The sequence below is a fragment of the Jaculus jaculus genome, chromosome 10 (assembly GCF_020740685.1).
Source record: "Jaculus jaculus isolate mJacJac1 chromosome 10, mJacJac1.mat.Y.cur, whole genome shotgun sequence".
Lineage (NCBI taxonomy): Eukaryota > Metazoa > Chordata > Mammalia > Rodentia > Dipodidae > Jaculus > Jaculus jaculus.
This window is the reverse complement of record NC_059111.1, coordinates 22,488,160-22,502,882: the sequence shown is the minus strand read 5'-3', so window position 1 is coordinate 22,502,882 and position 14,723 is coordinate 22,488,160. Positions and strand designations below refer to the sequence as shown.

Below are 14,723 nucleotides of genomic sequence, written 5' to 3'. Positions count from 1 at the left end.
CCTTTCAGGGAGGAAGCCACACGCAGCGGCTGCAGAGGAAGGAAGCTGAAGGCTTCTGAGCAAAAATGAAGGTCTCAAGTCTATCCTAGGACTTTCCAGGGATCTCCTCAAACTTCACATTTGAAGCCTTGGTGTGGTGGCACACCCCTTTGATCCCAGCACTGGGGAGGCAGAGGTAGGATCGCTGTGAGTTCGAGGCCACCCTGAGACTACTACCTCGAATAAAAGCGGGGGAGGGAGGGGACACTTCATTTAATTTAAGGACCAATTACCCTGGTTCTGCCAGCTGGGCTAGACAGGCGAGCCTTCACCTCCCGGCTGCCAAGGGTCGCCGGCAGCTGGTGTTCCAAGGAAAGCTGCTCGGGTATGGAAGGCGCCCGTCGGATGCCGGAACCTTCGGCTTCCGGCCTCGGTCCGCTCCGAAAGTCTTCCGTGGGGGGGGGAGGAGAGAGCGAGCGAGCGAGCGAGGCGTGGTCATCCCGCGATGGCGGCCCCGGCCCTGAAGCACTGGCGCACCACCCTGGAGCGGGTGGAGAAGTTCGTGTCGCCGCGCTACTTCACCGACTGTAACCTCCGCGGCAGGTGCGGCCCTCGGCCCGCGTCCCTGCCTTCGCTTCCGGAGGGAAACCCGGGCCGGGGCCGCCCGAGGGCCGCGGGACAAAGTGTCCGCCGCCGCACACGGGACGGGCTCCCCGGGAGCAGCGGGTAGAGGACGGCGCGGGGAGGAGGGGGGGGGTGTTCCGTGCCGCGGCGCTGTCAAGCGGTCCTCCCTCGCCGTGCTCGGCGGAAGGAAAAGCCCCTGCCCCACCCGCCAAGCTCACGGGAGGACAGCGGCCGGCCGCAAGCACGCGCCCAGCGGCTCACTCCCGCCCTCCCCTAGGCTCTTCGGAGACAGCTACCCGCTGGCCGGCCTCTCCCGCTTCCTGACGCCCGAGCGGCTTCCCTACCAGGAGGCTGTCCAACAGGACTTCAGCCCCACGCAGGTCGGCGACAGCTTCGGACCCACGTGGGTAACGCCCAGCCTGGACCAGCCCCGCCCCGACGGGCCGGCCTGATACCAAAGGCCGCGCCTCCACTGTTTTCTAGCCCCGGCAGCTAACGTGGGGCCGCGCGGCGCCCTCTGCTGGCCCCTCTTCTCCGATCTCTCTCCCTCTCTCTCTCTTCCTCTCCCCACCACCCCGAGAGAGGTCTTCCCACCCCACCCACTCGGTCGCCTTCTTTTCCCATCCGTTCCTCTCTACTTGTATCGCTTCACTTGGATCACCTGGTGACCCTGCAGATGCTTAGAGAAAAATCTCAGGACCCTGTTGGGAATCCAAGACCTGTGCCAGGACCGGGTTTTCACCTCTAGGCCCAACCCGATGGCTCTCTCTTGCAGGTGGTGGACCTGCTGGTTCCGGGTAGAGCTGATCATCCCCGAAGCATGGGTGGGCCGGGAAGTTCACCTTTGCTGGGAAAGTGATGGAGAAGGACTGGTCTGGCGTGATGGGGAACCTGTCCAGGTGAGGGGCCCTCCCCTCGGGCTGAATAGGATCTCATTTTGGGCCCCCCTTTTTTTTATCGTTTTATTTATTTATTTATTAGATGCAGAGAGAGAGAGAGGGAGAGAGAATGGGCGTGCCTGGGCCTCTAGCTCCTGCAAACGAAATCCAGATGCATGCACCACGATGTGCATCTGGCTTACCTGGGACCTAGAGGAATCAAACCTGGGTCCTTAGGCTTCACAGGCAGGCGCCTTAACTGCTAAGCCATCTCTCCAGCCCCCTGGTTTTTTGCTTTTATTTATTTATTTATTTGTTTATTTATTTATCTATTTTTGGTTTTTCAAGGTAGGGTCTTGCTGTATTCCAAGCTGACCTGGAATTCACTATATAGTCTCAGGCTGGCCTTGAACTCAGCATTTCTCCTACCCCTGCCTCACAAGTGCTTGGATTAAAAGTGTGCACACTGTGCCTGGCAATAAAATGAATTTTTATTATAGGTAGTACTTTCAGACAATGCTAGGATTGTAAAGTAAGACAGTTGTCTTTCCCTAAAGTAATAGATCTTTCTTATTCCTTCATGTCATTCCCTAGAAATGTAACCAATGTTAAGTGTTAAATGTCCTATCGGGTTTGATCTTTTTTTAAAATATTTATTTATTTATTTATTTATTTTATTTGACAGAGAGAGAGAGAATGGGTGTGCCAGGGCCTCCATCCACTGCAAATGAACTCCAGACACATGCGCCCCCTTGTGCATCTGGCTTACATGGGTCCTAGGGAATCGAACCTGGGTCCTTTGGCTTCCCAGGCAAACACCTTATCTGCTAAGCCATCTCTCTATCCCTTCCCCCCCCCTTTTTTTTGGTTTTTTTTTTTTGAGGTAGGGTCTCACTCTAGCCCAGGCTGACCTGGAATTCGCTATGGAGTCTCAGGGTGGCCTCAAACTCATGGTGATCCTCCTACCTCTGCCTCCCGAGGGCTAGGATTAAAGGTGTGCGCCACCATGCCCGGCTGCTTCCCCCTTTTTTAAATGTTGAAATAGGGTCTTGCTAAATTGTTCAGGCTGATAGCCTTAAACTTATCCTCCTTCCTTAGCCTTCCAAGTACCTGAGATAATAGGCTTTTAAAATATTTATGTATTTATTTGAGAGGGAGAAAGGCAAATAGAGAAAATGGGCACACCAGGCCTCTAGCCACTGCAAACGAACTCCAGACGCATGCACCACCTTATGCATCTGGCTTTACATGGGTACTGGGGAATCAAACCCAGGTCTTTTGGCTTTGCAAAAAAATGCCTTCACTGTTAAGCCTTCTCTCCAGCCCTGATAATTGGCTTTTATATCACCATACTTAGCTCATGTTGTATAATTTTTTTTCTTATATACATGGGTGCAGTGGTCACTAGAACCCACTCTTAGGCCTCTTAACCCTTGCCCAGGATCCTTCTCATAAGACCATGAAAAACCGGCAACCAGGCACCATGTGATGGTCATGTGCTGGCTACAGTGAGAGGTGTAGCACTACCAGAGATTCCTGGTAGATTCTTCTTGGCCCTCCCTGAAAGAGAGCACCCAGGGCTGCCAGCTGGGTGTCATGGCCTCCCTTGGCTATGACCTCATTTGGATGTTCCAAAGATCAGGCTCTTAAGCCCTTTCTCTTCTTCCTATAGGGATTGACCAAAGAGGGTGAAAAAACCAGTTATGTCCTGACTGATAAGCTGGGAGAAGGAGACCCCCGTAGGTGAGTCAGTCTCCATAGACTATTGACCCAGAGGAAGACTGAGTGACATCAGATGCACCTCCAACTCCAGTACACCCCACCTCACATAGTTTGGCTTTAGGAAGCTTAACTTTTTATTTTATTTTATTTTATTTATTTATTTATTTTATTTTATTTTATTTTATTTTTATTTATTTTTTTTTTTTTGCTTTTTTGAGGTAAGGTCTCACTCTAGCCCAGGTTGACCTGGAACTCACTATGTAGTCTCAGGATGGCCTCGAACTCATGGTGATCCACCTACCTCTGCCTCCCAAATGCTGGGATTAAAGATGTGTGCCACCATGCCCAGCTTTTTAAAAAATTGTATTTTCTTTATTTGTGTATTTATTTGAGAGAGAGAAAGAAGGGACACTCCAGGGCCTCCAGCCACCACAAGTGAACTCCAGATGTATGTGCCACCTTCTGCATCTGGCTTATGTGGGTCCTGGGAAATTGACCTGGGTCCTTTGGCTTTGCAGGCAAGCACTTTAACTGCTAAGCCATCTCTACATCCCAGGAAGCTTAACTTTTTCCTGACTATAAAAATAATATTTAGGCCAGGCATGGTGGCACCCGCCTTTAATCCCAGCACTCAGGAGGCAGCGGTAGGAGGTTCACCGTGAGTTCCAGGCCATAGTATATTCTAGGTCAGCCTGGACTAGAGTGAGACCCTATCTCAAAAAAACAAAAATAATAATAATAATAATAGCTGGGCGTGGTGGCACATGCCTTTAATCCCAGCACTCGGGAGGCACAGGTAGGAGGATTGCTGTGAAGTCGAGGCCACCCTGAGACTCCATAGTGAATTCCAGGTCAGCCTGGGCTAGAGTGAGACCCTACCTCAAAAAAACAAAATAAATAAATAATAAATAAACATAATAATAATTCCCTACTTGTAGTAAATACAGGAAAATGCAAAGATATGTCACTTATTATCATACAACCTGGAGATAACCATTCTCAACATTCTAGCATTCATGTACTCAATGTTCTTTGAGTAAATATTCATTTTTACCAGTTGAAATTATATTTAGATGAAATTTTGCTCCTACGTTTTTATGTTTTTATTTATTTGCAATCAGAGAGAGAGAGAATATGGGTGTGCCAGGGCTTCTAGCACTGCAAATGAACTCCAGATGCATGTGCCACTTTATGCATCTGGCTCTACGTAGGTACTAGGGAATCAAGCCCCAGGTTGTCAGGGCTTTGGAGGCAAGTGCCTTAACTGCTAAGCCATCTCTCCAGCCCTGTTCCTGCTTTGTTGTCGTTGTTGTTTTGGTTTTGTTTGAGGTAGGGTCTCACTCTAGCCCAGGCTGACCTGGAACTCACTCTGTAGCCCCAGGCTGGCCTCAAACTCAGGACAGTCTTCCTACCTCAGCCTCCTGAGTGCTGGGATTAAAGGCATGTGCCACCATGCTAGGCTGTCCATCCTGCTTTTTACATTCCATTTTATAATGAGGGTAATCTGTGAAAGAAACTTTCTGAGACATTGTTATATTGGTTGAACACTTTCAAATACTTCCAAACACAGGGAGTATGGCCATGAGTAACGTAGTCCCTGACAGCAAAGGGAGACAAATACGCATAGAATGTTGCCGTAGCTGAAGGCTGTGGAGGGAAGTACTGCAATCAACTAATGGGAATCTGCTAGACTGGGAGGGGCTAAAGAGTCAAGAAGGCTTCCCTCATGAACTGGAGTTTGCTCTCTCAAGCTCAGGCAGAATATTCTACTTAGCCAAGTGCTGTTGCCAGGACTGGCTGCCCTGTGTTGGCTGCTGGAGCTTGGGTGTAAATGTCAGTGCCGAAAGATCCAAACAGGCTTGTATTGTGCAAAGAGGACTCTGAGACTAAGACAGTCCTGCACACACAGCTTTGGAACTAGGAAGCTGAACAGCAGTGAGGTTCACAGGGGTCCAGACTTACCCCCTTACTCCGACTGAGGCAGAATATTCCCCAGTAGGAAATAAGTTTGGATTGCCCCTCCCCCCCACACACACCCCTGACACACAATGGTGCCTTACCTCTGAGCAGTGGATCCTGGAAGTAAATGGGGAGGGGTCAGCTCCATTGCCTTCTGCAAGTACTCATTCTTCCCCAATCCCCTAGCGTCCTCTGCTAGTCCTTTAGCCTGAGACCGCTTGCCCCTGTTTGTAGCCTAACCCTCTATGTAGAAGTAGCCTGCAATGGGCTCCTGGGGGCCGGGAAGGGGAGCATGATCGCAGCTCCTGACCCTGAGAAGATGTTCCACCTGAGCCGGGCCGAGCTGGCTGTGTTCCATCGGGACGTCCACAAGCTCCTGGTAGATCTGGAGTTGCTGCTGGGCATAGCCAAGGTACCAGTGCCCCCTGCACCCCCGTCCCTCTCTAGACCCCTGCTCAAGGCTGGTCCTTTCCTGGGTCAGGTCACTGGGACTCTACTAATTCAGAGCAGAAAAGGTGTTTCGCCATGTAAATGAAAGTGGTGTTCAGTTGGGGCAGCAGTAGGAGTAAAGGGTTGGAAGCGGGTGAGCTCCACTGGTTCTAGAGTGGTGCTTGCGAGGAGATTGAGGGACAGAACCCTGTCGCAGGGCCTCGGGGACGACAACCAGCGCAGCTTCCAGGCCCTCTACACAGCCAACCAAATGGTGAACGTGTGTGACCCTGCCCAGCCTGACACCTACCCAGTGGCCGCAGCCCTGGCCTCCAAGTTCTTTGGCCAACGTGGTGGTGAAAGCCAACATACCATCCATGCTATAGGACACTGCCACATTGATACAGGTAGGGTACAGCTGGCCAGGTCAGGGTGCCCTCGAAGCTCTAGCTGTGCCCTCTTAAGCAATTTCTTGCCCCTCTTGGATCTTAGTTTTTCCATGTCTGTATAATGGGACGGGGGTAATGGACTGTGGGCTCTGCTTGCTATAGCTTATGGATTCTTTCAACAGATGTTGGTGCCTCGGGAGGCCCCGTGACAGGCGCTGGGGCAGCATCTCAGAGTAGCCAGGCATAGTGATGCTGCATGTGGGGCTGGTAGACCAGAAGAGGCGTTTAGCCAAGCTAGGTTGAGCAGATCCAAAGACGCTTCCTGGACAAGGTGACCTTTCAATTCAGTGAGGATTAGGAAAGTTTCTAAGGATATCCAAGCCCTCAAAGAGGAGTGATGTGGAACTAGTAAAGGATCATCCCAGAAGTCCCCAAGTACAGGGGCAGGTTTTCCAGGAGGATTAGACTTTGAACTTTGAACTTCGTGTGTGAGTTTGCAGTGTCTGTGAAGCTATCTTTGTGTGTGAGAGAGTGAGTCTTGTTAGGTAGCCCAAGCTGGCCTTGAACTCATCCTCCTGAATGCTAGCATGACAGGTGTAAATCACCCCGCTTTGGAAATAGTACGTTTTCAACAAGCTCCCCACTGTTGATTCTGATGCAGCTAAGGTTTCTGAACAAGGGTTCTCTGCTGAGCCACAGTGTGCAGTCCTGCCCTGGTAAGGTTGGTCCAGAAGTAGAGGTCAAGAATGGCTGGAATTCCTCCCACAGGACAGCTCACGCAGATGGGCCCACCTATACCTTGTTCCAGCATACCTGCCTCTGGGTGGGAGGTAGAGCTGAGCCTTATTCTACAGAGCCTGGTACCCCCATGTCCTCACCTGTAGAATTCACCTTATGGCCCTGTGGCCTTCTCCCATCCCCTCACCGAAGAGACTCGAAGCAATGGCTGAAGAGAGACGTCACAGGGCTTTGCAGGGCGGAAGGCCGCGACGGGAGGGGCTAGCCCGAGTCCGCACAGTGCTGTAGCGGGGATGGCTGGAGACCTGCGCGGAGCAGGATCCTTGCCACTTTCCTCACCCCACCCCCTCCGTCTCTAGCCTGGCTCTGGCCCTTCAAAGAGACCGTGCGGAAATGTGCCCGGAGCTGGGTGACAGCCGTGAAGCTCATGGAGCAGAACGCCGAGTTCATCTTCGCCTGCTCCCAGGTCAGAGGGCAGCTACGTGGAGCGGGTGGGTCTGCTGTTCCCTTGGCTCTGGGGGCTTCTCAGGCCTGAGGGCCAAAATGTTCCTCACCTTCAGTTAACCACAGAGCCCCCAGGTGCTGGACCCTGAGCGGGGTCCTTGTCACTTCTGACCAGCTCCTATCCCACGTGCCCCACAGGCACAGCAACTCGAGTGGGTCAAGAGCCACTATCCTGGCCTGCGATCCCGGCTCCAGGAGTTTGCCTGCCGTGGGCAGTTTGTGCCCGTGGGGGGCACCTGGGTGGAGATGGTAAGTACACTTAGCACCCTCACAGCCTTGGTCCCTGTGGCCATGGCCTTCGCCATATGTCATAGCACCCTTTCTATTTTGTTGTTGTTAACTGTTTGCTGCAAGTCATTCCTGCCCTTTTGTGGCAGGACTTTTAGCTTTTGTTTTGATTCATTTTGTTTAAGACAAGGTCCCATGTAGCCCAGGCTGGGCCACCTCCACTTCCTGAGTGCTGGGATTAAAGGCGTACACTTCCGTGGCCAGCGTATACTGTGCTGGGGATCTAACCCACGGCTTCATATATGCTAGGCAAGCACTCTAGCAATTGGGCTACATTTCCACCCCCTACCTCTCTCTCTGTTTTTTTTTTTTTGTTTTGTTTTGTTTTTTTCTTTTTGTGGCACTGGAAATTGAACCCAGGGCCTCATGTATACAAGGAAAGCACTCTACCACTGAGCCATATCTCTACCTTGGCAAGGCTTCTTAATCTCTGGAATCCCATGACCCAGGCTCCAAAAGGTGGTAGGTCTCCAGCAGGGCGATGGACTTCCTGCATGTGTGAGAGAACTACTCTCACACAGGTGAGCAGTTGGCCTGAAGAGAGGGAGTAGACTTCCTGGGGCCTGGATGTAACTGTGTTGGAGCAGCCTGGCTCCTTCAGAGCAAGCATGGGGCACTGACCCTAGCCGCCTCGCTGTCCCCTCACTGGCAGGATGGGAACCTTCCCAGTGGAGAGGCCATGGTGAGGCAGTTTCTGCAGGGCCAGAACTTCTTCCTGCAGGAGTTTGGGAAGATGTGCACTGAGGTAGGTTGGGGGCTGCCACAGCAGGCCATGCATGGGTTGCTGGGACTCGGCCCAGAGTGCCCAAAGGCGGAGGCTGGAGTGGCTCCTCCAGCAGCTCTGTAGTCTTCTCCCCACAGTTCTGGCTGCCAGACACATTCGGCTACTCAGCACAGCTCCCCCAGATCATGCGTGGCTGTGGCATCACACGCTTCCTGACACAGAAATTGAGCTGGAACTTGGTGAACTCCTTCCCAGTAAGCAAGCCCTAGGGGTCAGGGTCATAGGGGCTTGGATCCCACCTGGCCTAGTCACCTCTTCCCAGGCTTATCAAAAGGCCCTGGACATATCACCAAGTCCCCTCCTCCCCACACCCCTCCCCCCCAGAGTAGACAGGCCCCTGCCAGGAGCACAGAGTGGACATGAGCATGGTCAGAGACTGAAAGCCTGCTGTGCCTCAGGCCTGACTCTGGCCTCTCCCCTGCCTGTCTCTGCTGGCAGCACCACACCTTTTTCTGGGAGGGGCTGGACGGTTCCCGTGTGCTGGTCCACTTCCCACCAGGAGACTCCTATGGGATGCAAGGCAATGTGGAGGAGGTGAGGAGACATGGCTGGGAGTGGAAGGCCAGAGGGGTTGGGGAATCCTATCCTAGGCTGACCCATACTTGTCCCCTCTTGTTCAGGTGCTGAAGACCGTGACCAACAACCGGGACAAAGGGCGGACCAACCACAGTGCCTTCCTCTTCGGCTTCGGGGACGGGGGTGGTGGCCCCACACAGACCATGCTGGACCGCTTGAAGCGGCTGGGCAATACTGACGGGCTGCCCAGGTCAGGCCTGGGCCAATAGCAGCCCTTGACGTCCATATAGCCCCACCCTCAGCCCTTGCCTTAAGCCTGCCTTCTGTTCATACTTGGGGCTCAGCCCCACCCCCAGACCTCATGCGCTTCCTATCCTGGCCCGTCAGCTGTTCCAGGCTCCCACCCTGGGGATCAGGTGTGGTGGGGGGATGCTGAGGGTAGGAAGGGCTTGAGCACACCAGTGCTGGGGGTCCAGAGCTGGCACTGTGCACAAGGAGATGTCTGGTGTGGCTCCCATGTCGGGCTAGCTGCCTGGCCTGCTCTGGGAAGGAAGGGTTAGCCCGGAACCAAGATCTGCCTGTCTGGCAGCCTGGGCTTGTGTTCTCCCTCAGGGTGCAGCTGTCGTCTCCAGAGCAGCTCTTCATGGCACTGGAGAGAGACTCGGGACAGCTGTGCACATGGGTCGGAGAGCTCTTCTTGGAGCTGCACAATGGCACCTACACCACTCATGCCCAGGTCCGGGACAAGCTGCCAAGCCTAGCAAGCAGGGGCCTTGGTGTGCGGAGGCTGGGGAGGCAGCAGGGGCAGAGCTCAGATTACTGTTTCAGGAAGAGGCGTGGAGAGAAGTGCAGGAGCTAGGGCCGTGGGCCAGAGCCTCCCTGGAGGAGAACTGAGTGGGAGCAGAGGGAGGAGGACACCTGGGCCAGTTGCCTACAGGAGGCCCTGGGAGGCTGTCAAGAGGGAAAGCTGGTGGTCGTGGTGGTGCACGTCTTTATTCCCAGCACTCGGGAGGCAGAAGGAGGGGCATCACCATGAGTTTGAGGCCAGCCTGAGGCTACACAGTGAATTCCAGGTCAGCCTGGGCTAGAGTCAAATCCTACCTCAAAAAAAAAGAAAAAGTGACGGCTTTGGCGAGTGTCTGGGACGCTGAGTGGAATCTAGACTGACTCTCCTGCCTGCGTGCAGCTCAAGAAGGGGAACCGGGAATGTGAGCAGATACTGCATGACGTGGAGCTGCTCAGCAGCCTGGCCCTGGCCCGCAGTGCCCAGTTCCTCTACCCAGCGGCCCAGCTGCAACACCTCTGGAGGTCAGCCTTGTGCCCGCACCCTGCTGCTCCTTCCTCCCCCAGCTGCCCCTGCCAGCCTTCCCCATCACCACCTCGGCTCCTGCAGGCTCCTGCTCCTGAACCAGTTCCATGATGTGGTGACTGGAAGCTGCATCCAGCAGGTGGCAGAGGATGCCATGAGCCACTATAAAGGTGAGGCTGCCAGTAGTCCTGCCACTCCCCACCCAGGGCTGGGCCCGAAGCAGGACAGTCGGGCGATCCCAGACCCACTGCCAGCCCATGACCTGCAGTCTCTCTTCAGACATTCGTTCCCATGGCAGCGCGCTGCTTGGTGCTGCGGCCGCAGCCCTGTGCGCTGGGGAGCCCGGGCCTGAGGCCCTCCTCATCGTCAACACGCTGCCCTGGAAGCGCACGGAAGTGGTGGCCCTGCCCAGGTCTGGCGGTGCCCACAGCCTAGGTATGACCCGAGGGGGAAGGCCACTACTGCAGCAGGAGGGACACGATGACAGGAATCTCCCCCACCCCCACCCCGAGCTCTCAGAAGGAGCCATGTCCTTCACTGCCGAGCAAAGTTTCTAGAAGGTCAGGGAGGCAGCACTGATGCCCAGGCCTCATTCCCAGCCCTGGTGACGGTGCCCAGCGTGGGCTATGCCCCGGCTCCCACCCCTACCTCACTACGGCCCCTGCTGCCCCAGCAGCCCGTGTTTGTGGTGCAGGAGGTAAGTCCCGGGGGCTCCTAGTGGGGCGGGGCAGGGTGGGCCCGGGAGAGCCCTTCAGACTCAGCTCAAGGACCCTTCCTATCCAAGACTGATGGCTCTGTGACTCTGGACAATGGCATCATCCGGGTGAAACTGGATCCTACTGGCTGCCTTATCTCCCTAGTCCTGGTGGCCTCTGGCAGGTGCCAAACCCTTACTGTTCTTTCCCTTTGCCTGGAAAGTAGATCCTACACCCTGTTCTCCCCCAACTGGTAGCCCCAGAACTGCCCACAGCACCCTACTGGTGCCTCTAGGCTGGGACCTTCTCACAGATGGGACCGGGCAGGCTGGGCTAGGAGTCCCCTGTTCCCTTGGGTGTGCTTACCTAGCTCCACTCCACCAAGGACAGCAGGAGAGAACAAGGTTCAGTCCCTATGTCCTTCCAGGGAGGCCATTGCTGAGGGCGCCCTGGGGAACCAGTTTGTGCTGTTTGATGACGTGCCCTTATACTGGGATGCATGGGATGTCATGGACTACCACCTAGAGACACGGTACAGGCCGGCAGGACCTAGGGGTGGTTGAGGTTGGGAATATCTGCTCCCTTGGCTTAGTGCCTCCCACCTCTGTCCCACAGGAAGCCTGTATTGGGTCAGGCAGGAACCCTGGCTGTGGGCACTGAGGGTGGCCTCCGGGGCAGCGTCTGGTTCCTGCTGCAAATCAGCCCCAACAGCCGACTCAGCCAGGAGGTTGTGCTGGATGTTGGCTGTCCCTATGTCTGCTTCCACACCGAGGTAGCAGGGCTGGGGAGGGGGCCATTTTCCCCAGGAATGACTGGTGAGGAGGGCCAGTCCCAGCCTGTGTCTCTCCCCGCCCCTTGCTCCCCACTCCATCCTATTCCCAGGTGCACTGGCATGAGGCCCACAAGTTCCTGAAAGTGGAGTTCCCTGCCCGCGTGCGCAGCACCCAGGCCACCTATGAGATCCAGTTTGGGCATCTACAGCGACCTACCCACTCAAACACCTCTTGGGACTGGGCTCGATTTGAGGTCTGACATGGGAGGATGGGGGAAGGGGAGGCTCCGGCCTCCTCCGGGGCTGAGGAAAGGCTAGACTACTTGTATAGTGAGGAGACCAGAGGAAAGGAAACCAGCAGCCGTCATTTCCTAACGTGTGCCAGACCTTGGACTCAGTGCTCTCCATTTAGTTTGATACTCTGGGCCATTTAGAGGAAACTGAGGCTGAAAGAGGTTGAGCTGTGGTTCCACAGCAAGAGTGACAGTAGCTCTAGAAACTGGGGAGTAGGGATGGAAAGATGGCTCAGTGGTTAAGGGTCGTGCTTGCAAGGCCTGATTCCCCAGTGCCCATGTATAAAGCCAGATATACATACATTGGCACAGAACACACCACCTGGAGTTTGTTTGCAGTGTGGGAGGCCCTGGTTTTCTCTCTCTGTCTCTCTCTCTGCAAATTTGCAAATATTTTTGTTGTTGTTGTATTTTTGAAGTAGGGTTTCACTCTAGCCCAGGCTGACCTGGAATTCACTATGTAGTCTCAGGGTGGCCTCGAACTCACAGCAATCCTCCTACCTTTGCCTCCCAAGTGCTGGGATTAAAGGCGTGTGCTACCATGCCCAGCTTGCAAATAAAAATATTTTATGCCATGCATGGTGGTGCACACCTTTAATCCCAGCACTCGGAAGGCAGAGGTAGGAGGAGCTCTATAAATTCGAGGCCAGCCTGACGCTACATAGTGAATTCCAGGTCAGCCTAGGCTAAAGTGAAACCCTACCTCAAAAAAACAACATATATATATATGTGTGTGTGTGTGTGTGTGTGTGTGTGTGTTTATTTACTTATTCTTAAAACTGGGGAGTACAAAGAAGGGAATGAGGCCATCAGGGTCTTGGCTGTCCCCTTCAGGTTTGGGCCCACCGCTGGATAGATCTTTCAGAGTGTGGCTTTGGGCTAGCCCTGCTCAACAACTGCAAGTATGGAGCATCAGTGCGAGACAATGTCCTCAGCCTCTCGCTGTGAGTAGGTGCCTACCAGGCCTTGGAGCACGTGTGGGGTCCAGTGGGAGTCTTCCTGCGCTGGAACGCCAAGCCTACCTCTTGCCACCCCAGGTTGCGGGCACCTAAGGCCCCAGATGCTACTGCTGACATGGGGCGCCATGAATTCACATACGCCTTGATGCCACACAAAGGTGAGTACCAGGTGTGGTCTGGCCCTTCTGGACCTCCAGTGGATAAACTTCTTCCTCAGCCTGGCCCCACAACTTCACTAGGGGTACTCTGGGGACCATGCATTTCTTTCTGGCCATACCCCAGGCTCCTTCCAAGAAGCTGGTGTTATCCAAGCTGCCTACAACCTCAACTTCCCCCTGCTGGCACTGTCCACACCAGGCCCCGCACCGGCCACCGCTTGGAGCGCCTTCTCCCTGTCCTCACCTGCTGTGGTGTTAGAGACCATCAAACAGGCATGTAGCAGGGTGATCTGCTGTGGTGTTAGAGACCATCAGACAGGCACGTGGCAGGGTGATCTGATGTGGTGTTAGAGACCATCAGAGAGTCACATGGTGGGGTGATCTGCTGTGGTGTTAGAGACCATCAGACAGGCACGTGGCAGGGTGATCTGGGGCAGGTCCTGGGATGGACAGGCAGGTTCTTCTTTTGTTGTTCCTTTCAATGTACGGTCTTGCTCTAGCCCAGTCTGACCTGGAACTCACCCTAGTCCCAGGCTGGTGTCGAACTTACAGTGATCCTCCTACCTCTGCCTCCTGAGTGCTGGGATTAAAGGTGTGCGCTACCACACCTGACCCAGACAGGGTCTTTTTTGTGTCCACTATCCTGACTCCCTGGGCAGGCGGAGAAGAGTTCTCAGAACCGCACATTGGTGCTGAGGCTGTACGAGGCCCACGGCAGCCATGTGGACTGCTGGCTGCACATCTCCTTACCAGTTCAGGAGGCTTTCCTGTGAGTAGATGTGCGGGATGAGGGTGGGGTTGGGAGTCTTGACTCCTGTCAGACTTACGGCCTCTCTCGTATGTATTCTAGCTGCAACCTCCTGGAGGAGCGAGACCCTGCTGGCCACCTGGCACTCCAGGACAACCGCCTGAAGGTCACCTTTTCTCCCTTCCAAGTGAGGTCCCTATTGCTTGTGCTTCAGCCTCCACCAAATTAAGTCTAATTTGGAAGACTTTAGGAACACCTCAATCTGTCTCCCCAGCCTCTTGTACAATAAATCCTCTGTCAGTCCTGCTGGTAACTCCTCACCACTGCTTTCCATGAAGTCCCCCCTGCTGGCACTGCGGACCCTACGTCAGGCTCCCACCACCACCTGGAGTGCGTTTTCTCTGACCTCACCCCCAGTCTGTTGGAGACTAAAAAGCAGGCAAGGGCAGGGCAATCTCCTTAGGGCCACTCCTCAGGCTGTGGGAGAGAATTTCTTCCTTCCCAGGGGTGAGAGCTAGCAAACGAACCTGTGTGTACAAGGTCTCAGCACCCACCTGAGATACTGGGGGCCTCGGGTGACCATAAGTCAAGAGATCATGAGATTAAACAGCTCCTCCCTGTGCAGCAGGTGGAGAGCTAGGGACTGGGGCAGAGATCTGGAGAGTAAGTTCTGGCTGGTGGGAGGAAAGGCCACTGGGAGAGAAGCTGTAGGCAGGGCCAGGCTAGAGAACAACCATGGGCCCTAAAGTATCCTGGACTGGAGCGAGCGTCATGGGGCACACCTTTAATCCCAGCACTGGGGAGGCAGAGGTAAGAGGATCGCTGTGAGTTCAAGGCCACTCTGAGACTGCACAGTGAATTCCAGGTCAGTCTGGGCTAGAGCAAGAGCCTACCTTGAAAAAAAAGAATTCTGTACTGGAATTGCTATGGCACCTGAGCTGCCTGAGCCAAAGTGCCTGCACTCCCTTGGAGAGGTTGT

At 54.4% G+C, this 14,723-nt stretch overlaps 1 protein-coding gene across 3 annotated transcripts; it reads left to right on the top strand.

Moving 5' to 3' along the window:
- The first annotated feature begins 30 nt into the window (after nt 1–30).
- On the top strand, nt 31–14,057 carry Man2c1 (mannosidase alpha class 2C member 1). 3 transcript variants are annotated; one of them, XM_045160270.1, is made up of 26 exons: nt 31–175; nt 881–983; nt 1,379–1,502; nt 3,154–3,224; nt 5,397–5,574; nt 5,809–5,998; nt 7,078–7,184; nt 7,361–7,471; nt 8,163–8,255; nt 8,372–8,488; nt 8,733–8,828; nt 8,915–9,060; nt 9,423–9,546; nt 9,997–10,118; nt 10,204–10,289; nt 10,399–10,554; nt 10,719–10,816; nt 10,904–10,998; nt 11,242–11,346; nt 11,430–11,586; nt 11,697–11,840; nt 12,714–12,823; nt 12,917–12,996; nt 13,121–13,269; nt 13,656–13,765; nt 13,847–14,057. In XM_045160270.1, the coding sequence occupies exons 5-26, from the start codon at nt 5,455–5,457 to the stop codon at nt 13,971–13,973; spliced, it is 2,643 nt and encodes an 880-aa protein (XP_045016205.1). In that variant the 5' UTR covers nt 31–175; nt 881–983; nt 1,379–1,502; nt 3,154–3,224; nt 5,397–5,454; the 3' UTR covers nt 13,974–14,057. The 3 variants fall into 3 exon arrangements, with proteins under 3 accessions (XP_045016205.1, XP_004660471.2, XP_004660470.2); XM_004660414.3 differs by lacking the exon at nt 31–175 and adding an exon at nt 432–582 and having other exon boundaries at nt 881–1,006; XM_004660413.2 differs by lacking the exon at nt 31–175 and adding an exon at nt 432–582 and having other exon boundaries at nt 881–1,006; nt 10,706–10,804; nt 10,851–10,998.
- The last annotated feature ends 666 nt before the right edge of the window (nt 14,058–14,723 follow it).